General features: G+C 42.9%; 1 protein-coding gene across 1 annotated transcript; it reads left to right on the top strand.

Moving 5' to 3' along the window:
* Positions 1–26,346, top strand: PGM2 (phosphoglucomutase 2). The gene is made up of 14 exons (XM_083459971.1): positions 1–195; positions 9,726–9,893; positions 13,005–13,111; positions 14,624–14,708; positions 15,880–15,963; positions 17,746–17,939; positions 19,088–19,277; positions 20,261–20,358; positions 21,422–21,602; positions 21,683–21,776; positions 24,240–24,369; positions 24,462–24,651; positions 25,489–25,622; positions 25,972–26,346. The coding sequence occupies exons 1-14, from the start codon at positions 121–123 to the stop codon at positions 26,072–26,074; spliced, it is 1,833 nt and encodes a 610-aa protein (XP_083316097.1). The 5' UTR covers positions 1–120; the 3' UTR covers positions 26,075–26,346.
* The last annotated feature ends 819 nt before the right edge of the window (positions 26,347–27,165 follow it).

Raw genomic sequence — 27,165 nt, 5'->3', positions numbered from 1 at the left:
GCGCCCGCCTTCGGGAGGCGGAGCTTCCCGGCCTTGGGCGCGTTGCTGCGCCTCCGGAACCGGGTAAGAGGCTGCTGAGGCGATTCTGAGGGGACGGAGCGGCGGCGCTGAGGGGAAAGAATGGCGACGATGGCGGAGGGCTTGGAAGACCAGCGGATCCAGTTAGCGGCTTCCGACTGGCTGCTGTGGGACAAGGTGCGGGAGAAGGAGGGGAGGAAGGAGCCGGGCGTGTGGGGAAGAGGGAGGCCGCCCAGGAGCTCATATGGTGGGCGCCTGTCGGAGATGAGAGAACTGCCGAGTGGGGAAGGGACACCGCGGGGTCATCCAGCCCAACCCCCTCGCGCTGCGGGAATGAAGGCGGCGCGTTCGAATCACAGAATGGTGGGGTTGGAAGGGAACCCTCGGGGTCATCCAGCGCTGCAGGAATGAATGTGCAAGTAGCCATAGGCAACGTCTCTGGGGGACCTCGGGGAGCTTTTCAGAAGCATGTTGCGTAAGCTGCCTGGCCATTCCTTACCCAAGAAGGGTGGCTATTAGCATTATTATTGTGCATTTAGTCCTGTGGGGGCTGGCTAGGGAGTCGGTGACAGCAGGAACAGGATTTCCTTGAGCCAGGGTGGTGTAGTGGTTAAGAGCAATAGTCTCGTAATCTGGGGAACTGGGTTCGCGTCTCCGCTCCTCCACATGCAGCTGCTGGGTGACCTTGGGCCAGTCACACTTCTGTGAAGTCTCTCAGCCTCACTCACCTCACAGAGTGTTGTGGGGGAGGAAGGGAAAGGAGAATGTTAGCCGCTTTGAGACTCCTTCGGGTAGTGATAAAGCGGGATATCAAATCCAAACTCTTCTTCTTCTTCTTCTTTTTAAAAAATACTGTAATAATAATGATTTTTATTAATTTTAAATTCCAAAAATCCAATATGCACCAAATTATATTAATACCAAATAACAATACCCATTCATATACAAATCAGTTACATTTTGTTGTTGTTGTTTAGTTGTGTCCGACTCTTTGTGACCCCATGGACCAGAGCACACCAGGCACTCTTGTCTTCCGCTGCCTCCCGCAGTTTGGTCAACCTCATGCTGGTAGCTTCGAGAACACTATCCAACCATCTTGTCCTCTGTCGTCCCCTTCTCCTTGTGCCCTCCATCTTTCCCAACATCAGGGTCTTTTCCAGGGAGTCTTCTCTTCTCATGAGGTGGCCACCTTTGTTGCCAAGGTGATGTCTCTGCTTTTTAAGATGCTTAAAAATCTTAAAAATCAATTACATAGCCAATTATAAATTCTGTATGGCTTCCCACGTGCTATACTTCAGGGTCTGATTTCCTTTCATTCTGCCTCCAGACTATTGCTCAAACCAATCCATTCTTGATAAAATCCCTTATACCACAGCTACAATGATTAACTTCAATTCACATTAACACATACAGTAATTTGTAATATAGTTCTCCTTTCTTCTTCCTGTGTGAGGTTTTAATTTCCATCAGTTATTTTTTTATCAAATATTATGTCCATATTAATTATTCCTGATCTCCTTTGTTGCCTCGGAGTTACTCTGGAGAGGTCTCTCTCTTTGTTCCCAACTCTTCTGATGCAGTTGTAAAATTACACTTTCAATTTCAAACAAGGAGTCGCCCAAAGTCCTGCCAAACCCCTGGCAGGCCTCCAAGTTCTCGCCTCCACGTCCAGTTGAAACAATTAATTATAATTATTTGTAGAGGATTGATCTGGTGCCCCGGCAAGTCTTCAAAGTCCAGTCCTTCCTCCCCTCAATGAGGGGGCAAGTAAAATAATTAACTCCGCAGAGGCTCCAACCCCTTTTTATAATTATTCCAAACATTATTTTTTTCTCACACAGTCCCGTTTGTCATTATGATATATATCTGTGCTCCCATCTCCTTCATTTGCTTTAAAGAACAAAACTTTTAGCATTCCCAGGCATTCTTGGGGGGGGGGAGGGCGGGGGGTTGCTGAGTCATTTATGTAACAAAGGATTCATAATGAAGGGATTGGCTCCCCCCACAAACACATACCGTCTTTTTTGGCTCAGATGGAGTCATCTTTCCAATTTAAATCTGTACGACCTTGTAACTGTTTCAGTTCAGCAGTCCTTAGTCTTGTCCCATCATTACCAACATGTGTCTCTGCATTAATCCTAATGAATCCTTTCATGAACAGAAGTACTGCTGCTCTTAATGGCAGCATTGGAGGGGTTACCGAGAGGCGAATTGCTTTTCACCCAATCGTCTCCCTGCCTCTCACATCCATGTATGAGCGAAAGCCAGGTACCAAGACTATCCACGAGTGTAGCTTACTCCTCCTGGGCCCTGGGGGGAGTTTACAAAGATAATTACCCTCTTTCATCTTTGTTTATTGCTTCGCCAGTGGTCTCCGCTGTCATGGGAGCTGTGCCATTAAGGCAACCAGAAGCCACAGGAGCAGGATTTCCAGTAAGAGAGCATAGAACGGTAGAACTGGAAGAGACCCCAAGGGTCATTTAGTCAGTGTTAGAAACAGATATGAAAGCTAGGAGATAATGGCACCTTAAGCCTAGGTTATGGGCACAACCAAGTCTAGGCGCACTTTTTTGTAACAAGAATACAAAGCTGAAAATGAATGAACTGCAGCTTAAATATTATGTTCATTTTTCACATGGTCTAGACCTCATCTGAAGACTGCAAAAAACAAAGCCATACTTCCCCTGCCCATCCCCCTAATATTCTTATGAGGGTCCCTTCTCCAGTCCTCAGAGAGCGGCTGGAAATGGGGAGGCAGAAAAAGGCTGTCCTTTCCTTCCATTCTGCAGTTTTAATCTGAAATCTTAGGTGTATTTCCGAGCTCAGGAACTGCTCATGCAAATGAAATTCCCGGTCACAAAATGCGCCTAGAACAATGGGAGTTTCGAATGCTTTGTCTAGTCCAGCCCCCTGCACTGCAGGGATAAATCTGATTTGTTAGAATCGTATAATTGTAGAGTTTGAAGGGACCCTGAGGGTCATCTAGTCCAATCCCTTGCAATGCAGGACTCTCCACTAAAACATCCATGACAGGTGGCCATCTAACCTCTGCTTCAAAACTCCCAAGGAAGGTTCCTTGCACTGCAACAACTATGATATAATAAAGGTAAAGGGACCCCTAACCATTAGGTCCAGTCATGGCCGACTCTGGGGTTGTGGTGCTCATCTCGCTTTACTGGCCGAGGGAGCCGGCGTACAGCTTCTGGGTCATGTGGCCAGCATGACTAAGCTACTTCTGGCGAACCAGAGCAGCGCACGGAAATGCCATTTACCTTCCCGCCGGAGCGGTACCTATTTATCTACTTGCACTTTAACGTGCCTTTGAACTGCTAGGTTGGCAGGAACTGGGACCGAGCAACGGGAGCTCACCCCGTCGTGGGAATTCGAACCACCGACCTTCTGATCAGCAAGTCCTAGGCTCTGTGGTTTAACCCACAGCGCCACCCGCTTCCCTTATGATATAATAGCCATCTTCAAATAGCTATAGGGCTACCACATGGGGGAATGGAGCAAACTTGTTTTTCCCCTGCTCTGGAGTGTAAGACCTGAACCAATAATGGCTTCAAGTGACAAGAAATGAGATTCCTCTTAAACATCAGGAAGAACTTTCTGATGGTAAGGGCTGTTCCATAGTGGAACAGACTCCCTCAGGAGGGTGTGGACTCTCCTTCCTCGGAGGGTTTTAAGCAGAGGCTGGATGGCTTTTGGCTACTCACCTACTAAATAGAACATGATTTAAACATTGCTAACCATAGTGCCTTCAAGCATTTACCCTTATGAACACTGTGTTTCCTTTCTACCAATGCCCAGTGTATCAGCAATGAAGACAAAGGTGATAGTGACCCAACATTCACTGCCCAAATCCTCTTATTATGTCAATGTTCTATTTTTGAATGGGTTACAGTACGTACTGTACTCCACAAAAACATGTGACTTGGGTATCGAAATTAAATTTTAGAACTAGACTAGAGGCTTTTTGTGTGTTAGTAGCAGAATCATTCAGCATTACTTGTATTTCAATAGGGTGGCACAATTTCACTGGCTGTTTAATTTCTTATTCCAGTTTTTTTGTTTTTGCTTTACTTCGGAGAGATTTTTAGCTATATGTGTATTTATTTAAACTTTGTATTCCCTTCCTGTCTTACATAAATAGCTTTTGTTTCCCCAGATAGTTGAAATACCTTGCAGTACATTTCTTACAATTCTGCTTTGTAACAGTTTACGTTATCTTAAAATTCCAGACATTATTCAGTGATTTATTTTTGATCCTCTAGGTGGTTAAAGTTGGTGGGTACAGTACATTGAAAGAAAGAAACTGGTTGTGTTATGAGTTTTGGATCATAATATTTGTTGAGCAATCCCATTCCAAATTTGTATAATATTTATATGTACTGAAAGCAGTTTTAAGCATAAAAACCCCCACATTCAGAGGCAGTTATACACCAATCACCAGACCCTGTTGCTTCTGAAATAGTACTTTGCATGGGCCTACTGTTGAGAAAGTGGCTTGAGGAATGTAACCTTGGTTAAATATCAGAAGATGGTTACAAAACCTAAAGTAAAGTTCAACTATGATCACCCTCCTGATAAGCAGCAGAGTACTATATTTACTGTTACAAAACAAGGATTTACCTTAGCAAGCTATTACGCATACAGATACCTCAATCCTTGGATGAACAGTGTGCTAGAAACATTTGGGCAAGTTCAGGTTCATAGGTTTCGTAATTTCTGGACTTTGTTATGCATTACAAATATGGTAATGTTAATCCTGATTTAAACCAGAATCCACAGGATGCCTGAAAGGTGGCAACACAAGAATGGACCTTTTCACTGGTGGCTCCATCTTATGGCATGCTTGGCACCATCATTACATATCTTTAGGAATCAGTCATCAGCATAATTTCTTTATTTTTGGCCAGGCTTTTAATTACCCGTGTTTTCTGGGAGTGGGTGGAATGTTTTAATGCAGCTTTTAAAAAATAGAACTACCTCCTAGACTTTTTGTTTTCTTTATCCCCAGTTTTAATGTATCTGTTTGCTTGCTTGTTTTTACTGCAAATCCCTTGGAGTTACTTTGGTAAAAAAAAGCAACCTATGAATTTAATAAACGGCAATAATAATGGTAGCAGCATCTGCTTTCTCATTGACCAACAAAAAGAGCTACAGTATTGCCCTACTTCCATCCCTATTAATCCTGAGACAAGAAGCGACTGGGTGCACTCCTATTGCCTTCAATGGGTTTACTGCATTTCCATGTGTTTAATATGCCTATGTGCAATTTGTAGTTTAGTGATAAAAGGGCGAGACTTAGTTCAAATTCAACCTCAAAGCTGAACCTGGATATGACAGCAGGTGATCTGTTTATTTTACAAAATTTTAATGCCAAAAGTAGCAGTCTAAAAAGGAATAGGAATATGTTTTGTGGCACAGAGGGCCATGGTCTGAATGTAGACGAAAGCAAGATTCAAGGTTTAATGAGCTTCTTGTGGAAGGACAGTGGGTCCGCTGCTGGAAAGACCCTGATTATAGTGAATGCCAAGCTTGGTGCTGTTAGCAGGTGCTTCAGTTCACACTTAGAGCAGTATCCTACCGCTGTAAACCTTCATGGGCTTCCCCCAGAGCATCCTGGGAAGTGTAGTTAGTTAAAGATGCTGAGAATTGTTAGGAGAGCTTCAGGGAGCTTCAATTTTCAGAGTGGTTTAACACTCATCCCAGGGCACTCTGGGAACTGTGGCTGCGTGAGGGCAGTAGGGGTCTCCTAACAGCACCCTTAGCAAACGACACTTCCCAGAATACTTTGAGGAAAGCCAGGGCTGCTTATAAAGTGATGTGATCCTGTTTTAAATGTATATTACAGATGGAGCCACTGACAATCCATGGCAAATCATGTGGTAGGAGATTCTCCCTGAGTGAAGTGCTCTGGATGCCCAAAGCATTTCAACTGACTGCTAAGTAGGAGAAGATAGGTAGCCGTGTTGGTCTGCCATAGTCAAAATAAAAAAATTCCTTCCAGTAGCACCTTAAAGACCAACTAAGTTAGTTCTTGGTATGAGCTTTCGTGTGCATGCACACTTCTTCAGATACACTGAGATACACGCAGTGTATCTGAAGAAGTGTGCATGCACACGAAAGCTCATACCAAGAACTAACTTAGTTGGTCTTTAAGGTGCTACTGGAAGGAATTTTTTTATTTTGCTAAGTAGGAGAGTGAGTGAGTGTTAGATCAGGCTGTAAGCATCATTGTTATTAAGCACCTCTTTGCCCAGCAATATGTGGAATAATCTGAGTTTTAGCTACTGTATTGATTTATGCATGCATGCCTTTCAGTTATATTTATTCCTCCTACCAGGATGCAAAGCCTTCCAAGGTGGCTTTACAAAGCAAAAAAGGCAAACAAAACACTCCCCTTTCCATTGTGCCTTTTGGATTGGAAGCCAGAGGGCAAAGACTGTCTTATGGTTGATGCTTGTGAGCTGGTCTAGGAGCCTTTTTGGGGGCTGAAGAACAGAATGGTTCAGATTTTTACTGTAGAATATTTCCAGCACAAAGTCTTGGGGCCAACTTTCTTTGAAGCTGCAGTCGTCTTCATGCTCAGCTATAATCTTTACATTCAGAAGGCCAAATGTGAAGATTCTTAATATTTCAAGAGCTCTAATATGTTCCATGTGGCTTCCTATAAGATAATTGCTGTGTGCTTCTGGTCTTGAGGACCAATTAGTGACAACGAATCTTCTTGTGGTTTGTATCCCCCTCTTTAAAACAAAAAACAAAAACCAGTTGGATTTGGGCAAACAGGCTCTGTATTGTCTGAATGTTTCAGCCCGGTACTGTAAATACTAATGTGCAGTGAGTTGCCTAACTCAGCAACAGGTTTGAGCACATGACTCTTTTCCTGTATTGCTTCTCTAGTTGTTTAGTTGTTAGGCAAGTGCTGGACATACAAGGCACTTTGTAAATGCCATAATAACATGTGGAGCAATATGTATTGTGATATGAAAAAGAATCTCACGGCATCTAAAAATAGGCAACGTCATTAAGCTGTCAGGCATCCATTAGGGTTGAAGGATATAATGGTAGTTTTGCATTCAGTCACTAGTTGAGGACTGTAATTGTGGCTATGGGCATTTGCTCAAGTTATTTATGCAGTTTGAGCCCTTCCAGCGCTGTGAACATTATACCAGAAGGCATGGTGTGGCTCATATCCTACATCACCACTACTCCTGTTTTTAGAAAAAATGACTCTGTTTTCCTTTGGACCACATCAGCAAGTCCAAGAGGGGGTTCTTGTTGTCTGGGTAGCCCTGGGCCCCCATTCCCACTGCCCAGGCTTGTGAACCATGGTAGGTCACTTCGGTGGTGCTAATGCAGAATAATAATAATACCTCGGGTTGAAGCAGCTTCGGGATAAGTATTTTCAGGTTGCACGCTGCGGTGACCCAGAAGTAATGGAGTGTGTTACTTCTGGGTTTCACTACTTGCGCATGCACAGACAGTCAAAATGACATCACGCGCACGTGCAGAACCGGCAAATCGCGCAGACGCGGGTTATGCTCGATTCTGGATGTGAACAGGGCTCCAGAACAGATCCCGTTCGCATTCAGAGGTACCACTGTAATAATAATAATATTATTATATTATTTATACCCCGCCCATCTGGCTGGGTTTCCCCAGCCACTCTGGGCGGCTTCCAACAAAATATTGTTGTTGTTTAGTCGTTTAGTCGTGTCCGACTCTTTGTGACCCCATGGACCAGAGAATGCCAGGCACTCCTGTCTTCCACTGCCTCCCGCAGCTTGGCCAAACTGATGCTGGTAGCTTCGAGAACACTGTCCAGCCATCTCGTCCTCTGTCGTCCCCTTCTCCTTGTGCCCTCCATCTTTCCCAACATCAGGGTCTTTTCCAGGGAGTCTTCTCATGAGGTGGCCGAAGTATTGCAGCCTCAGCTTCAGGATCTGTCCTTCCAGTGAGCACTCAGGGCTGATTTCCTTCAGAATGGATAGGTTTGATCTTCTTGCAGTCCATGGGACTCTCAAGAGTCTCCTCCAGCACCATAATTCAAAAGCATCAATTCTTCGGCGATCAGCCTTCTTTATGGTCCAGCTCTCACTTCCATACATCTCTACTGGGAAAACCATAGCTTTAACTATACGGACCTTTGTTGCCAAGGTGATACAATAATTCATCAAATATTAAAAGCTTCCCTAAACAGGGCTGCCTTCAGATGTCTTCCAAATGTCATATACAGTGGTGCCTCGCAAGACGAAATTAATTCGTTCCGCAAGTTTTTTCTTCTTGCGAGTTTTTCGTCTTGCGAAGCACGGTTTCCCATAGGAATGCATTGAAAATCAATCAATGCGTTCCTATGGAAACCGCCTTCAGACCAGGTCCGGGGACAGTCTGTCCCCCAACGTCTTCTGAAGGCTGGGGGGGGGGACAAGGGCTTTTCTTCCCACCCCCAGAATTTTAAAAAACCCCGGGACAGCGGAGGACTTCTCCGCTGTCCGGGGCGATTTAAAAGCCTCTGGGAAGGCAGGCAGGGGGGGACAAAGACTTTCGCCCCCCGCCCGTCTTCAGAAGAGGTCCTGGACCTCTTCTGAAGGCGGGCGGGGGGCGAAAGTCTTTGCTCCCCCCCGCCTGCCTTCAAAAGCCGTCCGGGACAGCGGAGAAACGCAGTGCGTTTCTCCGCTCTCCCGGGAAGGCAGGCAGGGGGGAGCAAAGACTTTTGCCCCCCGCCGGCCTTCAGAAGAGGTTCAGGACCTCTTCTGAAGGCCGGCGGGGGGCAAAGTCTTTGTCCCCCCCCCCCGCCTGCCTTCAAAAGCCGTCCGGGATAGCGGGAAGCGCTTCCCTGCTATCCCGGACTGCTTTTAAAATGCTGGTGGTGGGGAGCAAAGCCTTTCGGCCCCCGCCGGCCTTCCTGGACCTCTTCTGAAGGCCGGAGGGGAGGGGAGGCTTTGCTCCCCACCGCCAGCATTTAAAAGAGGTCCCCGGAGATTTCCCTATGGGCTTTCTTCTTGCGAAGCAAGCTCATAGGGAAATTCGTCTTGCGAAGCAACTCGCAAACGGAAAACCCTTTCGTCTTGCGGGTTTTCCGTCTTGCGAGGCATTCGTCTTGCGAGGTACCACTGTAGTTGTTTATTTCTTTGACATCTGATGGGAGGGCACCACTACCGAAAAGGCCCTCTGCCTGCTTCCCTGTAACTTCGCTTCTCGCAGGGAGGGAACTGCCAGAAGGCCCTTGGCGCTGGACCTCAGTGTCCGGGCAGAATGATGGTGGTGGAGACGTTCCTTAAGTTATACTGGGCAGTTTGACTTCACCCCCGAGGCACACTTTATCGTCTCTCGAGACAGACAGATGCCAACAACAAATGGTCCTGGGTCCTGGCCTGGGTTGTTGGGTGTTGAACTGAGAGTGTCTCCTACAGCTGCATTTTGTAAGGAAACGTCAGTATTGGTGATGGCCAGAAAGCTGACTTTTAGGAAAGCTGCTCCCTTACAGACCCTTCATGGACAAACTTCTGAAAAGCTTTCAAGGAACCTCTGAATTTCTCTAAATTGGATTCCCTAGAATAATGGAAGTCTTGCAGTTACACTCTTTCCATTATAAGACTCGTTTCCCTCAAAAAAATTGGCAAAATTGGTTTTCCATAAAAGGTGCCCTAAATTCTGGGCTCAAAATTAAACCCTGGTGAAATCTTTTTTCTTTACAGAATTCTAAAACCAGAGACAATGTAAAGTATCTGCTTGCAAATCAGAGTACAGAAGAACTCCGAAAATGTTTTGGTTCACGGATGGAGTTTGGGACTGCCGGGCTCCGAGCACCTATGGGAACAGGAACATCTCGGATGAATGATTTGACTATTATTCAAACTACTCAGGTATCAGGTTTAAAGTACTGTTTGCCTGTTTTTCAAAGAATGGTTGTAATTGATAGAAAGTTGAGTGCCTCTCTCATTATCAATAAGTCAAGCCCATCAAACTTTCTCTGGTTTGTACCCAAAGCTTGTAATAATTATAATATGTAGAGAGTCAAATAATTGAAACCATTTCAGTGGCTTAATCATGCTTTTCTTTAATGGGTAAGCATACCATTAATGTCTCTGCAACTATTTGTAATGATTGGCTGTTTTTTAAAAAAATATCCCACCAAAGCTTTAGAGAAATTAAACTGCATCTCAGAATGGCCATCATTTTCCACTGGAACACCTGTTCAGTTTGCAATATTAAAATGAGCTTTTAGAAATAGTTTCTCCAATATTTGGAGGCTAATTCTTCTGATTTGGGAAGGTTTTTCCTGAAGGTGGCTTATAAATTTTTGAAATAACATAAAGTCTGGATTGAATGTTAGTGAGATATGTGTTGAAGCGTAGGCGCAGAAAAATACAATCAGAATGTTGCAAGACATATGCAATTGCCACATTGCTACAAGGATTGTAAGATAGCAGATCACTTAATCGACCTGAATAAATATCCAGGTGGAGCACTAATTGGGAGATTGCACAAGCTGTTTGCATTATTTGTGCCACAGACAGGCAAAGTCCCACAGCCCAGATGTGTTGCTCTTCTCAGTTGACCAGAAAACCATTCAACAAACATGGCAGCAATTTACATGCAGTCATCATCATCATCAAACCTTTTATTGGCATCACATACAAACATCCAAAACAAATCAATATAGAATTACCACTTCCCCAGTAGCACAAAACATTTGCTAAAAGAAGGGAGGCAGAGCAGTCTATCGTCACATCTCTAGGTCTCCAGGGAAATCAGACATCTGCAGTGTATTTCGACGACAAAAAACCAAATGGAGATATTTAGCCACTAACTTGGTGAGCTCCTGGTCATTTCCCAGTAATAGAAAATGTAGGACCTCCAACTCTGGTTTCTATTTGGGATACAGAGTTGATCTAGAAATTGCTGACGGAGATCAGCATATACCGTATTTTTTGCACCATAACACTCACTTTTTTCCTCCTAGAAAGTAAGGGGAAATATCTGTGCATGTTATGGAGCGAATGCCTGCGGGTGGCAGGGGGGATCTGCTGCAGTTGTGAGCAGAGGATCCATGGTTCCCTTTCCTTCCCTCCTCTGTGGTTACAAAGCATGGATCCACATGGATCCTCAGGATTTTTGCATTGGGCTACTCCAAACTCACTGTCAGATCACATGTCTGTGGCCACAGCATGAATCACAAAAATCATATATCCACTATTTCGTTTAGAATATTTTTTTTCTTGTTTTCCTCCTCTAAAAACTACGTGCGTGTTATGGTCTGGTGCGCGTTATAGAGCGAAAAATATGGTAGTTTACAATTCAGAACCATATGTGTAAGGGTTTCCACCAGGTGGTCTTCACATGGGCACTGATGGTGCAAGTGTTTCATGTTTATCATGCATACAAAAAGATGGCACTGCTATCTTAGAGTCATATTTGCAGCAACTGGGAGCCAGCATGGGGCAATCCTTTCCAACTTAAGTGCAGCCTCACAGTAGACTAAGATCAACATCTCGCTCCCCCTCCCAAAAAATCACCTGATTAGCACAGACAAGTATTGCTCAGCTGCTCATTCAGGATTCTGTAATAAGAACACAATTCCCCTTTCGTGTTGTGTATATAAGAGAGCACATAACTTGCACCACGGCCATTTACATCGGCACATATGTGCAGTATGAGAAGAATAACTCTGCAGTGCTTGCACAAAATCATGGCTTATAGCCAGGGTGGATTTGATTTAAATCAAATCGATTTAAATCACGATTTAAATCAGTAGTCAGTAAGACTTGATTTAAATCAGTAGTTGATAAGACTTGATTTAAATCACTAGTCAGTAAGACTTGATTTAAATCGTTTTTTTACAGAAAGACTCATTCTCGCTGGTATAATCTTAATATTTACAACCAGATGAAGGTTTCATTTTTGGAATAATATAGTCTCAGAGTATTTTTTACAGTTATATCAAAAATTACTGATGTGGTTATATTATTAGAAATACATAGACAGATAATTACGAAATTATTGTGAGGTTTAATAAGTTAACTGTTTATACTTGGACAACTTATCTGCTGTACTTTATTGGAAGGAGAAAAATAATCATTTCCTTAATAACAGTTTAAACAATTTATTTAACTAAACAATAACATTATAGCATATGTATTCATGTTTGTTAACTGATGTGGTTAAATGATTTTTTAAAAAAACAAACAGACTAAGTTTTAGCACACATAAAAAACTTAAAACAAATCCTTATTTCCTGATAAATAGCCTTTGGACTATAATGTAACTTAAATAGAAAACTATCTTTAGAAAGATTTTTCCTCCAAAAGCGCTTTATTTTAAAAATCCAATTTAAATTTTAAAAATCCAATATTTTTGTGTGTGGTTTTGTTTTTTTTAAATTTGATTTTTATCCACCCAGCTTATAACATTGCATTGGCCACCCTAATCCAGCACACCATACTGTAAGCACCTTATTTGCAGAGGCAGTAGATACTGGGATTAGGTTGGTAAAATGCAATCCTCAAAGTTACCGTAGTAGGTATTTCCTTACGTATGACCTCAGGTTTTCAATCTCTTTATCTTACCTGATCAAAAGCCTCTTCCCTGTTAACAGTATTTCTTTTTGGGGAAAGGTATGCTTTGTAGAAAAGGGGATTTGCATGTTGGTTCGTCTTTCAGGTACCACTTTTCATTCTTAGATTTTTGTCCCCAAGATGATGCTTTAAAAGCCCTCCGCCACTTGCGGGGGAGAGGGGACATATTTTTTGGAACATGGGTGGAAGGTGAAAGCTCACCAAGTTGTTTCTGCCTCCACTCTCCTGCCCTCAAGGCAAGATGCTTCATCACGAGCCCTGTAATATATTCATTTCAAGACGCCGTAACTTCTTCACTTTCTAAGCAATAGCTTCCTCTTCCTCTGTTCTGTAGAAGATGTGCAAGGTTATATGACGGACTTTCAAAACTGCTGGCACTTTGTATGCTTTCGTTTCTAGGGATTCTGTAGGTACCTCGAAAAGAGCTTCAGTGACCTGAAGAAAAGAGGCGTTGTGATTGGCTACGATGCTCGCGCTCATCCTTCAAGTGGCGGTAGCAGCAAAAGGTATACTTAGCAACTGCTACAATGATTTGTTGATGACATGCTAGTTTTGCCATAGATGGCGAAGGGGCCCACTCAGAATGAACTCCTTTCTTGACTTAAACTCAACGGAAAGTCTGTGCCATGATGAGCTGATAAGATTGATTGATGGATGGATTTTTTAAATCCCACCTTTCCTAAAAATATCACTATTAAAACAATAAAAATATTAAAATTCAATGGGTCTGGCAGCTCCAGTCGAGTATCTTTCTTCTTTAGGTAATTGGGACAAAGAATAATAAAATGAAAGGAATTAAGGCTGCAATTTGAGGCACGCTTGCTAAGGAGTGAGGTCTTTTTTATTGGGATATATCTCCCAAGTAAGGACACTTAAGAGTATGTAAGATTTATGGGAACTTGTTTTAGTCTATTCTGTTGTGGTTGTTTTAACTTCCTTTATGTTTTAATTTGCAGTTGTTTTTTAGTGGTGATTTTATTGTTTTATATCTTTTTGTAAACTGCATTGTAGCAAAAACCCTCAATCAAGCAGCATATAAATTTTATGAAATGCATACATACATACATACACAATATCATTATTGGTAAGAAAACTCAGAAAGTGTTTGTTCTACAAACTGCTCTGCTGTACTCTGCTGCCCCCTGGCTGCCAGAGATCCCTCCTTTATTTCATTATGTTGTGGAGAAAAAGCAGTGCTTGCCTGGCAACTAGGGGGTGAACCCTTGGTTTCCTTTTGGAACAACTTATTGTGGTACTTAACTTTTTAAAGCCCTGGCTATACAACCAGATTGGTTGGCTTTAATTGCCGGGGCTTGGCCTGCTTCATATGTTAACATCATACTTTTTCGGTCATGCTCAGAGACTTTCTCTCCATACTAGATGCATTTTAAGGGACGCGGCTGGCGCTGTGGGTTAAACCACAGAGCCTAGGACTTGCCGATCAGAAGGTCGGCGGTTCGAATCCCCGAAACGGGGTGAGCTCCCATTGCTCAGTCCCAGCTCCTGCCAACCTAGCAGTTCGAAAGCACGTCAAAGTGCAAGTAGATAAATAGGTACCGCTCTGGCGGGAAGCTAAACGGCGTTTCCGTGCGCTGCTCTGGTTCGCCAGAAGCGGCTTAGTCATGCTGGCCACATGACACGGAAGCTGTCTGCGGACAAACGGTGGCTCCCTCGGCCTATAGAGTGAGATGAGCGCGCAACCCTAGAGTCATCCACGACTGGACCCAGCAGTCGGGTATCTTTACCTTTCACCTTTAGATGCATTTTATAGCCCATGAAAAACACTGGGAAGAAACTTATCATATGTAGGTCACCCGATTCATGTCCTTGTGATGGAGAACATGGCCGTGCTACCGTCCTTCGTAGATTGCTAAATGCATGCTGTTTGCAGGGTGGGTGCTGGTAAACGTAATGCATGAATATAAACTAAATGGCACCTAGGTTCAGTGCAGTACTTCCTTGAGTTTTGCAAGAGGATTCCTTCCTTGTTTTCAAATTATTATTTTTCTCGCCAATAGATTTGCAAGGCTTGCTGCGACAGCATTTATCAGTCAAGGCATTCCTGTGTACCTTTTCTCCAACATCACACCGACTCCTTTTGTGGTAGGTTATTAGCCTCCCTGCACCCCAGTTACGCTACTTATACATTGTTAGAAGGGTCAGTAGATAAATATAATTTATTGTGGTGTTTTACACACACACACACACAGTTGTACCTTGGCAGTCAAATGGAATCCATTCTGGAAGTCCGTTTGACTTCCAAAATGTTCGGAAACCAAAGCATGGCTTCCTGCAGCCAATCGGAAGCCCTGCTGGATGTTCAGCTTCCAAAAATAGTTCGCAAACCAGAACAGTCACTTCTAGGTTTGCGGCATTCGGGAGCCAAAACTAAGCTGTTTGAGAACCAAGGTACGACTGTTTTTGCCATGAGATGAGGTCAGACTAAAACTAGTTATGAGATCGTTAGTTCTTTAAAAAAAATCAACTCTGATTAATTTTAAAACAGCCATCTACCATCTGCAATTGGTTCTTCTGCTCATTGCTTTCTCTGTGCTTTGGAGACCTTCCAGTTTTCTGCAGGTTATGACACAGAACTTACCTGTGATGTGGGCTGAGATGAAGGTCTCTGCCTATACTTGCTGTTGTTGATAGAACAGGCCAAATAGGAAGCACCTTTTATTGGAGTGTCATCCCTGATGGTCATTCTATAGCATCTTTATTGAATTGGTGTTATGCAGGAGAAATTTAAAAATCATGCGTTCTTGATACCAAAGGTATGCATGTTGATAATCCATCTGGATACTTCAGTGTAATGTAGCAGTAGGCATTCTGTGCTTGGTCCAGAAAGACATTGATTCAAGTCTCCATTCAGCCAAGAAGTGCACTGCATGTTTCTGGACAAATTGTTGCCTTTCACCTGTCCCTCTTTCACAGTGTTGAAGTTAAAATGTAATTCCGATGTATCACATAAACAAAGATCAGTTTAAGTAGAACAAGACTTTCACTATTTCACTGAAATTCTAAAAAGTGCTCCAAATTCAGGGAGACTGTAGTAGCAGGCTGTTTGATAACTGGTGACCGGGACGCATGGGGGAAATTGGAAGAGATAGCTTTTTCTGGACTGAACTTTATAGCTTCATGTGTACTGTACTGAGATTCTTAGAATGTGGGAGAGAGGAATAAACATTTTCTAAAAACTGTGAAGGAAACAGGGAAGTTGCTCCAGGCAGTCTTCTTCCATTTTAAGATTACTTTATTTGCTTATTTTCCACAGCCTTATGCAGTGACTCACCTGAAACTTTCTGCTGGAATTATGGTTACCGCATCTCATAACCCAAAAGAAGACAATGGATACAAGGTATTCTCCTCCTCCTCCTCCTCCTCCTCCTCCTCCTCCTCTTCTTCTTTTTCCAGTACACTTGGATCTGGCCTGAAACAATTTAGAGGTGGAGATCATGTTTCATTTAGGATTTTTAAAAAATCCTGTACAGCCAGGAGGGTGGGGCAAGAGAAGGAGACATTGCAGAGAGAAGGAGGGTTTAGTCTGTTGGGTACTTGAGAGCCGGTGTGGTGTAGTGGTTAAGAGCGGTAGTCTCGTAATCTGGGGAACCGGGTTCGCGTCTCCGCTCCTCCACATGCAGCTGCTGGGTGACCTTGGGCCAGTCACACTTCTGTGAAGTCTCTCAGCCCCACTCACCTCACAGAGTGTTTGTTGTGGGGGAGGAAGAGAAAGCAGAATGTTAGCCGCTTTGAGACTCCTTAAAGGGAGTGAAAGGCGAGATATCAAATCCAAACTCTTCTTCTTCTTCTTCTTCTTCTTCTTCTTCTTCTTCTTCTTCTTCTTCTACTTCTTCACCAATACATTCCTTGTGGGAAGGAAAAGCTGGCAAAACAGACCCTGTACCCAGCTTGACTGCAGTTCTACTGCATGTGCTGAGCTGCTGTACTTGACTTGCCTGGCTTCCTCATTCTCCATCCGCAGCGGCAGCGGGAGGCCCCATAGGCTAAAGTGGTGCTTCAGGTTAAGAACAGTTTCAGGTTAAGTACGGACTTTCGGAACGAATTAAGTACTTAACCCGAGATACCACTGTATCTGTTTATACATCTCTATGCTTTTTAGTTTCTTAGAATTCCAGGGCAACACCTGGTACTTTCAGCTACTAAGTGTTGGGATACTGCCAGGGAGATAAAGTCCATCATGGCCCCAAGCCGTCTGCCGGACGATCCATCGATCTCCCGTAGGCACGCAGTATCAGCAATTGGCGACATGAGTTTCTAGAAATAGCCCAACATCTAGAGCTCATGCACACTCTGTCAGCAGATAATGCACAGCCAAAAGTTGCACTCAGGAGAGCATTATTTACAAGTTTTTGTTCAGCGTTGATCAGAACAAAGAAAGACATAACTGCCTGCGTCAGTGTCTCCAGCAGAGAGAGAAAACGAAAGCAATAGCAAACATAAACATCCTGTGAACAAGACATGCGCAGACTCTGACTCACAAAGCCTGCTCCCTTTTAAGGTGGAACGGAAATATCTTAACACTAAGTACTGTATTTTTCGCTCTATTACACACATAAGACGCACCTAGTTTTTAGGGGAGGAAAAAAAGAAATAAGAAAGCAACACAAAGCCTCCTGAGCGAAGAGGGAGCGCTCCTTGAAGCCAGGAGAGCAAGCGGGATCGGTGCGCACCGATCCCTCTTGCCCTCCTGGCTTCAGCGAAAGCATTCCCCTCCACCTCCCGCAAGAGCCGTGCACTCTCTAAAGGGAGCGCGGCTCTTGGGGGCTTTTGTGGGAGGTGGGGGAAGGGACAGAGCTGTGCGCTCTGTCCCTTCCGCCACCTCCCACAAAAGCCAGGGATAGCTGCGCGAAGCCTCCACAGGCTTTGCGCCACTAAGGCAGAAGCTAGAACAGCGAGAGGGAACACTGCGCAGTGCTCCCTCTCACTATTCTGGCTTCTGGAGTAGCCCGCGAAGCCTCCGCAGGGCAGCGGGATGAAGGCATTCGCTCCATAAGATGCACACACATTTCCCCTTTTTAGGAGGGGAAAAGTGCGTCTTACAGAGCGAAAAATACGGTAGATACATCATAATGAAGCTTCCATTAACAGATAATCTGCATATATTCTCTGTTTTACTTAGGTTTATTGGGAAAACGGTGCTCAGATAATTTCACCTCATGATAAAGGAATTGCTCGGGCTATTGAAGAAAACCTAGAGCCGTGGCCTCAAGCTTGGGATGACAGCCTGATTGATAAAAGTCCCCTCCTCCACGATCCTTACGCATCTATTAACAAGGACTACTTTAAGGACATACAGAAGCACTGCTTTCACAGGTAAACTATGAGGGAATACTTTTCTTACTTCTTGGGGATAAATCTATGTTATTTAATTTTAGTGGAACAGGATTAAAATTGAAAGTAAGTTGCAAGTAGGTTTCCACATACAGAAATGGGAATTTCTTTTGTCCATTGGTATAAAGGTGGGACAAACTTCTGATGAGGGATGTAGGATCAAAGAAAGAAAGAAAGAATCTCTATTTGCATCGGCCATAGCAATAAAACAACAATACGATATACAAAGAATAGAAATAAAAAGTCAATTATATAAAATACATTTTAGGGTTTTGAATCAATAGTCAAATAGTGGATCTTATTCTGATTTCCCTAGCTAAAAACCTTGCAGCCTTTGCTGTCACCTGCTCATATAGATTTGCCAAGCGAAAGGACAGTATGACAGTGGCTGGGTGACGCAGAATGGATGATAAAAGAGGGGTGATAACCTCATTCCTCAAGTCTTTATAAACAGTGCAAGCCAGAAGGACATGCGTCACTGATTCGGTATTGCCATCTCCACAGGGACTGATGAGGGATGTAGGGAAGAAAAGACGAAAGGTTGTCTTAATTATCTCTAGCAAGCGACAATCCCTTAAAAATGAGTAGGAGTGTCAAATGGTGAGGTGGCAGCTGGTAAAAGTTCATGTTATTAAAATCTCGGCTGATGGCCTAACGTAGATAGACAATTCCTGCTTGACCCTTGAAAGGAAGGCAACTTATGGCGAGTCCATTTTTCCTTTCTCAGCCGCTAAGGAAAGGCATTCAGGACAGGAATGTCCCCAACTTCAGATCTGCGTGTTTCTCTTTGTTCATCCGTTACCGTTCTTTATTCCCTGCCTTATCCCATAAGACATCTAAGTAGATACTATAGCAGTCCCAGCAGAGAGGAGATACACTGAAGGAGTTGCACACACGTTGTAACCGCTTTGCAACTGTGTGTGCATGCAGGAACATCTTCGCAACATTGCTTGAATACACAGTCTGCTTACATCAGTTGTGTGGCCTGGAGTTGAGAATCGGGCAACTTGTAAGCGGCTTTTTAAAAAAAACAAGTTTTAGTGAAAGAGGATACAGTACAGTGCATTTCTTTGTTATTAGCGGTAAACAAGCTCATGCCAATGTAATGTCATTGATTTACTTAATTTCAGGAATATAAACAAGGAGACAAAGCTGAAATTTGTCCACACTTCTGTGCACGGTGTAGGCCATGAGTTTGTGCAGTCCGCCTTTAAGGCGTTTGACTTTAGCCCTCCATTTGCTGTTCCTGAACAGAAGGAGCCTGATCCAGAATTTCCAACAGTAAAATATCCAAACCCTGAGGAGGGGAAAGGCGTACTGGTAAAACACAATTTAGTCAAAATTCTTCCTTCTGCCTTTCTTTTGCGCCACTTCAAACCTTTCCTGATAACCTATAAATCTTCTAAATGCATATTCTTTTGTTAAAGACATGTACTTACATCTTTTGAAAAAGCCATCAAACATCTTTTCTTCTTCCTCTTCTCTCTCCTTGCTGTATCCTGAGGACAACTACATGTTACTTTCATGGAACCAAAATTTGATGTGTTCCTTTTTTCTGCAAGAGGTGCAATTAAAATAATGTGTGAATCAGCACCAAATTGTCTCTTTCTTTGGCATGTACCGTATTTTTCGCTCTATAGGACGCACCTTTTCCCCTCCAAAAATGAAGGGGAAATGTGTGTGCGTCCTATAGAGCGAATGCAGGCTTTCGCTGAAGCCTGGAGAGCGAGAGGGGTCGGTTCACACTGACTCCTCTCGATCTCCAGGCTTCAGGAAGCTATCCGCAAGCCTTGGGAGCTCGGCGGGAGTGCCCGCCGGGCTCCCAAGGCTTGCGGATAGCAGCCTGCATCCCGAAGCCTGGGGCGCGCTGTGCAGCGCTCCCCGGGCTTCGGGCAGATATGCGTAAGCCTTGGGAGCTTGGCGGCGCCCCCCCCCCCCCGCCAGCCCCAAAGAGCAGGTCGAAAGGAACCCAAAGCCTTCAGAGCCCAGCGGGAACTCCCGCTGGGCTCCGGAGACTTCGGATGAACGCACGTTGAACACGCAGAACGCACCTTGACTTAGAGGGGGAGAACAAGAAAAAAAAATTTCCTGTTCTCCCCCTCCTATGGTCCAGTGCGTCCTATGGTCTGGTGCGTCCAATAGAGCGAAAAATACGGTAGTTTCAGGGTTTGAGCCAAACTTTCCCATCTCTGTCAGCAAATAGGCCTCTTGTATTATTATTGGCATAAAATGCATTGAATATATTTCTTTTCTTTTTAAAATGTTATTGCTTTGGGGCTCTTCACCTTCCTGTTCTTTTTTAGACACTGTCTTTTGCCTTGGCCGAAAAAGAAGGAGCTCGGATTATTTTAGCCAATGACCCGGATGCTGATCGACTTGCTGTTGCAGAGAAACAAGAAAGGTACGGTTGCTTGCTTTGGTGATTTCAGTGTTTAACAACAATTCGATTGTTGAAAATGCCCAAGAGCTATTTATGTAAATGTATATTATCTCTTGCCTTGTTTTTCTTTTGACTACTGTCAAAAGTGTTGGCAGTACACGCTCTTGAGAATAATAATAAAAAATGTATCTTAAATCAATTTCTTTTAAAAAATACTTACACACCCAATATTTGTGGAAAAACATGTCAGTTTGCATTTCTTAGTTCAGAAAGTATTGATCTGATGTGTAGAGATCTTCCCCATTCTAATTAATTCAAGAAGCTTCTCTGTGTGAAAGAAGCAATCAGAAGATTCCTGATATTTGGGTTATTCCTTTAGAGAAGCTGAGTACAGCTGGCTTTAAACTGCTTCTCTTATCTCTTCCTGTCAAGGTCATGCTGACTATAAAAGTAGGGCCAGAAGGAGCCTGAGTTTCACTTTCTCTTTCTTTTCCTTCTGGTGTGGTGTTCTGCACATAGTATGCTTAGTATTAAGGTTTAGACTTATTGTAAGTTATTGTAAGTTTCAGTTAACTCTGCTGCCATTGGATTTCTTATAGACAGTCCCATTCCCGAATGTATTGAATTTGTGACCATTATGCTCATCTGGCTTCAGCAGCAGTGAAACTCTGCTGGATGAAATATAATTGCCTCTGGTCTATTTTTTGGGAATCCTGCAACATGTTTAAGTTGTTATTCTGCTAACTATACATCGGAATATACTCTGGATCAATATTGAGTAGAATGACATGACAAATAAAAGTGCACACTCTGTATCTACCGTATTTTTCCATCTATTAGGCACCCCCATGTATTTCAGATTTAAGAAAATAGGGGGAGCCACTATCTGTGTATGACGCCCCCTAATTTCGGACATTATTTTTTAGGAGGGAAACCTAGTCTTATACACGGAAAAATACGGTATATCCCTTTGGTTTTGGAACTGCAACCTCAGCACAATTTCTTTACTGTAGTTCCTATCATTTCTTTATGTTAAGCTGTCGAGCTACTGTCTCTAACCATCTAAACTTGTTCTGTCCCTCAGTGGAGAATGGAAGGTGTTTTCTGGCAATGAATCAGGAGCTCTTTTGGGCTGGTGGATCTTCACTTGCTGGAAAAAGCAGAATCAGGAACCCGCTGCCATCAAAGATGTATACATGCTTTCCAGCACAGTGTCCTCCAAAATCTTAAGAGCAATCGCACTCAAGGAAGGATTTCACTTTGAAGTAAGCCGTTTGGGGGCAGGAGAGAAGCATATTTCATTTTCCTGTAGACAGTGTTCTGACTGAAATCTTGTTCTGCACAGGAAACCTTAACAGGATTCAAGTGGATGGGAAACCGAGCCAAGCAGCTCATGGACCAGGGAAAAACGGTCTTATTTGCCTTTGAAGAAGCGATTGGTAATAAGTATTCCATGACACAGAGTGGTTTAGACTGAAATATTTTACAGAGATAGGCATCTGTTTAATGTACCATGTACTCTTGTGGGTTTTTCTGTTTTTTTTTCTGGTCTTGAGAACTGATTACCTGTAGTACAGTGGTATCTTGGTTCTCAAACTTAATCCGTTCCAGAAGTCTGTTCCAAAACCAAAGCGTCCCAAAACCAAGGCGCGCTTTCCCATAGAAAGTAATGCAAAATGGATTAATCCATTCCAGGTTTCTAAAGTGAAAGCAATAAACAATGTACTATACTATAAAATAAATAAAACAGTATTGTAGATGATAAAAATGAAAATGAAAAAAAATAATCTTACCCGCACTGATGATAGTCATTGTTTGGATGGCAGGCTTTTATCCACTTCCGCAGTCACAGAATCAATCAATCAATCAGTAGCTGAACTGGGTTCCACCCAGTCACAAAAACAAATTAACCGGAAAAGCCTCAAAAACATGCAAAATACATAGCAAAAACAAAAGCGCCAAACTTCATCCGTTCCGGAAGTCCGTTTGACTTCCAAAATGTTCAAAAACCAAGGCGTAGCTTCTGATTGGTGCAGGCGCCCCGGAAACAGTAGCCAACAGCTACATCGGACATTCAGCTTCCAAAAAGTGTTTGAAAACTGGAACACTTACTTCTGGGTTTTTGACGTTTGAGAACCAAGGTGTACCACTGTACAATGAGGTGCATACTGTCTGCATTTATGCTGATGAGAGTAGGAGAAAATGCTTGCCTACTGATAGCTCAGGAAGATAACGTTCAGATGCTAACTGTTTCTAAGCTTTGGCTTTAAAATGGGGCTGCTTATTTCAGCATAACACTGTGGGTTAAACCACAGAGCCTAGGGCTTGCCGATCAGAAGATTGGCGGTTCAAATCCCCGCAACGGGGTGAGCTCCAGTTGCTCGGTCCCTGTTCCTGCCAACCTAGCAGTTCGAAAGCACGTCAAAAGTGCAAGTAGATAAATAGGGACCACTCAGGTGCGAAGGTAAACGGCGTTTCCGTGCGCTGCTCTGGTTCGCCAGAAGTGGCTTAGTCGTGCTGGCTGCACGCCAGAACCCTTGGCCAATAAAGCGAGATGAGCGCTGCAACCCCAGAGTCAGCCACGACTGGACCTAATGGTCAGGGGTCCCTTTACCCTTTACTTAAAATACCACCACTAAGCAATTTCCCTCCCTAAGTATAATAATGCCCAATAATCAATAAATATATGATAGTACTTGAGGGTTGGGATACCATGCTGCAGTTAACTGAAAACAGATTTGCTTCTGGCAATACTTTCTGATGACATGCATATTACCAATGTGTGTCTTAAAATGTTTCCATGTCCATGTCAATAAATGGGTTAGTTTGCTCATTTAGTGCTAACATAGACAAGTCTCAGTGAGCCCCAGCAAAGCATTTTGGCTATTATCTAAATTTTACCTGAGAACCAGGAATCCTGGTTTAAAACTAGCAATGGCTCCTCTAAACAAACCAACCTCAAACAATAAGGTATTTATTGTTTAGCCACTGCTAAATCAGGATTCTTTGTTTGTGTTACATATGAACAAGGCTTAGCATTATATGCAAAATAAATTCTACAGAACTTATCCCAGCCACGTGGGCAGAAAGGACCGTTGTGGTGAGGCACCTAATATAGTATTACTTGCAAATCAGTCCCGTGATTGAGATGAAAATTGGGGCTATCCTTATCTTGGTACTAAAATGCACCTAACCCTTCTGAAATTGCAGCGAAATGCATTTTTTAACTTGGGTCATTCATTTGAAATGATCCTTCAGTCTGTGATCCAGGTTTAGGTCTTGGGTTTAGGGCTTAGGTTTAATAATATTAGTCACAACCGAGCACCTAATACAAACCAGATGATGTACAGATATGAAAGCAACACTGCCTTGCATATGAGCCTGTTATCTTGTGTTGTGCGATAGAGAAAGGGTAAAGGGACCCCTGACCATTAGGTCCAGTCGTGACCGACTCTGGGGTTGCGGCACTCATCTCGCTTTATTGGCTGAGGGAGCTGGCGTACAGCTTCTGGGTCATGTGGCCGGCATGACTAAGCCGCTTCTGGTGAACCAGAGCAGCGCATGGAAACGCCGTTTATCTTCCCACCAGAGCGGTACCTATTTATCTACTTGCACTTTGATGTGCTTTCGAACTGCTAGGTTGGCGGGAGCAGGGACCAAGCAACGGGAGCCTACCCGTCACGGGGATTCAAACCGCCGACCTTCTGATCAGCAAGTCCTAGGGTCTTGTGGTTTAACCCACAGTGCCACCCACATCCCTGTGATAGGACTACTTTATTTCATAGAATCACATTTGTAACTGACTGGAAACTTTATCAAACTTTTGCATTTCATCATCTGTCAAGAACATTTAGACAAAATAGCTACTGTTAAAGATGTTCTGTCTGTAACTTTGTCTTCAGGATATATGTGCAGCCCTGTGGTCTTGGATAAAGACGGTGTCAGTGCTGCGGTCATAACTGCAGAGATGTCTGCTTTTCTGGAAACCAAGAAATTGACTTTGTCTCAGCAGTTGAAAAACATTTACAATGAGTGAGTTTACAATGAGCATTTCATAGTATACTTAATATATTTTCTACATGCAAGGTACATGGAGCTCACAGGTAACTATTTTGTCTTCAAAGGTATGGCTACCATGTTACTAAAGCTTCCTATTTTATCTGTCACGATCAGAAGATTATTAAGGAGCTATTTGAGAAGCTTAGAAATTATGATGGGAAGAACACTTATCCAAAGACCTGTGGGAGATTTGCAGTGTCTGGAGTACGGGATCTAACTACTGGCTATGACAGTAATGAGACTGATAAAAAGGCTGTAAGTAGCTGGAACTTTTTGTTCTTTTATTTCTATGCGACTGTTGCTCCCTGAATGATGTCTAAATTTCTTTATTTGGAAATAAGTCATTGATTTCATTCCAGAGGGTAGCCAGAGGGAGTCCTATGACATCCTAAAGTCTAAGGGAGGAATTCAACGTCACACTGTTCTGATAAGTGCTTCTGCTTGTCAATAGGGAACTATCCCTCTTCTCTTCCCCTCATCTATATTTGTTTGAGGACCAAGGCAGAAATTAGTGGAACACAAGGCTTCAGAAAGTGAACTGGCAGCTGAAAACAGAGCTCAGGAAGCAGGGCAAATCCCATCCCTTAATAAGGATAAAAAAAACAGTTTTGAAATACTCTGTTTTGTGTACTGCCTTGTAAGCAATGCTGGGGCTAAATGCAAACATGCACATAGTATTGAATCCCCTCATCCTGCATGTAGATTCCTAGCAGAATTAGTCAATCTATGCTGTTCCTTTGTCAGTGCATTTGACTGATGGAAGAATCGTACGAACCTAATAGAGGTACTGTAAGCTGCCCAGGTGACTTGCTGGTTTGATCTGCATAATTTGCAGATACCTGCAAATTAGAATAGTGTATGTCATATTTGGCATCCTAGTGCCCAATCCTATATTTTCGCTCCCCCAAGAAAAAGACATCTCTTGAAATCCCCACTGTCAATTTTTCACAAGGAAGAGTCCAGGAAAGGTTTTTTCTTTATCCCATGAATTCCACCCTTAGAAAGCGGATGATTAGTCATTACACATTAGCGCACATGAGTCTCATGCAGTCATAGCCAAAATTGTGACAAATTTACCTTTTGTGGTGTTAGGTGCTTCCTACCAGTAAAAGCAGTCAAATGATAACATTTACGTTTACTAATGGATGTGTGGCTACCATGCGAACCAGTGGGACCGAACCCAAAATCAAATACTACTCAGAGCTTTGTGCACCTCCTGGAAACAGGTATTCTTTAGATTTATTTGTTTTTCTGTTGCAAACCATTGTTAAATTTGGATTTCTCCTACTGTAGACTTTTTCACAGAATAGCTGTTTGAGCAGTTTTCACAAATCTTTGTTTAACACGGTTTTGGGTCGGGTAAGCTAAATTTCATTGTCATATCCACAAAACCTCAGTCCATTGTATTTCAAATGTACATTTTAAACCACCTCCCCTTTGCTTTATCCCAGTCACCACCACAGTTCAGAATGGACTTTACCTATTAGCATATCATGGGAATAAATCTACTGTTTTTAATGTGAATGAGAATTTGAATAGATTGAAACCCAGGTTTTGTTTTTGGCTTATTTTTAGTGACTTTGAAAAGCTGAAGAAAGAACTGGATGAACTGGTCAGTGCAATTGAAAAATATTTCTTTGAGCCAGAGAAGAATAAGCTGCAGCCCAAGCCAGAGTGATACAGCTGTCCCTGTTTTCATCTCTACACAAACAATACTTTCTACAGTTAATTGGATAATACGTGTAAAGCACTTGTTTCCATGAATTAAGGGTACACAAACGTGACTGTAATTTCACTATTTCGAAAAGTATGTTTGCATGTTTCATCTGTCATGCATGCTCATGTTTTGAGGGGAAATATGTCTTCCCTTGTCAAATTCTCCTTCAACCAATTTCCTGATGAAATTGCATTTGGTTTTAATAAAATAGTTGGTAGCGCCTGTTGACACAAGGAATGTCCCCTACAAATGGAAGCGCAGAAAGCGCTCAGTAATGGACGCCGATTTTATGTTACAAGGCTTTGCCTTCAACTGTAAGATTGTAAGATTACCACTCATACAGATCTCCCGAGTTTCCTGATCTATCATGCTTGTTTCCATTAGAACTTTTTAAGCTTTTCAGTTCATCTCACTCCTGTTGGTGTGTGCATGTTGAAAAGTTGCCTCTTCGCTCTCTTACATTCTCAAACTGGTCAGTGTCTCCTAGTTCTCCAGCTTTGCTCCCCATCCCTTGCATGCCTAATCTCTTTGGTTGCAAGCATGAGGGCAAAATCTGTTTCTCTTTTTTGACTCACAATGCCTAGTTACTGGAAGTACTCCAGAAATAATTATACAGTGGTGCCCCGCAAGACGAAATTAATTCGTTCCGCAATTTTTGTCGTCTAGCGAATTTTTCGTCTTGCGAATCACGAAATCCCATAGGAATGCATTGAAAATCAATTAATGCGTTCCTATGGTCAAAAAAAGTCCAAACAAAGCCAAATTTGGTACAACAACAGTTTATTAACTGCTCTTTAAAGTCACACATACTGTAAAGAGAAGTTCAAAAATTTAAGGGAAAATAAATTAACTTTATAAACAAAACATGTCTTTGTTTTTAGACAAAGAAAAAAAAGTCGCGAGACGTTTTCGTCTTGCGAAGCAAGCCCATAGGGAAATTCGTCTTGCGAGGCAAATCGAAAAAGGAAAAACCTTTCGTCTAGCGAGTTTTTTGTCTTGTGAGGCATTCGTCTTGCGAGGTACCACTGTAATTATAATTATAAAATGTGGGG

Source organism: Podarcis liolepis, assembly GCF_965112155.1.
Source record: "Podarcis liolepis genome assembly, chromosome: 9".
NCBI classification, from domain to species: Eukaryota; Metazoa; Chordata; class Lepidosauria; order Squamata; family Lacertidae; genus Podarcis; species Podarcis liolepis.
Note: the sequence above shows the minus strand (reverse complement) of the source record. Positions and strands in the feature narration are given on the sequence as shown.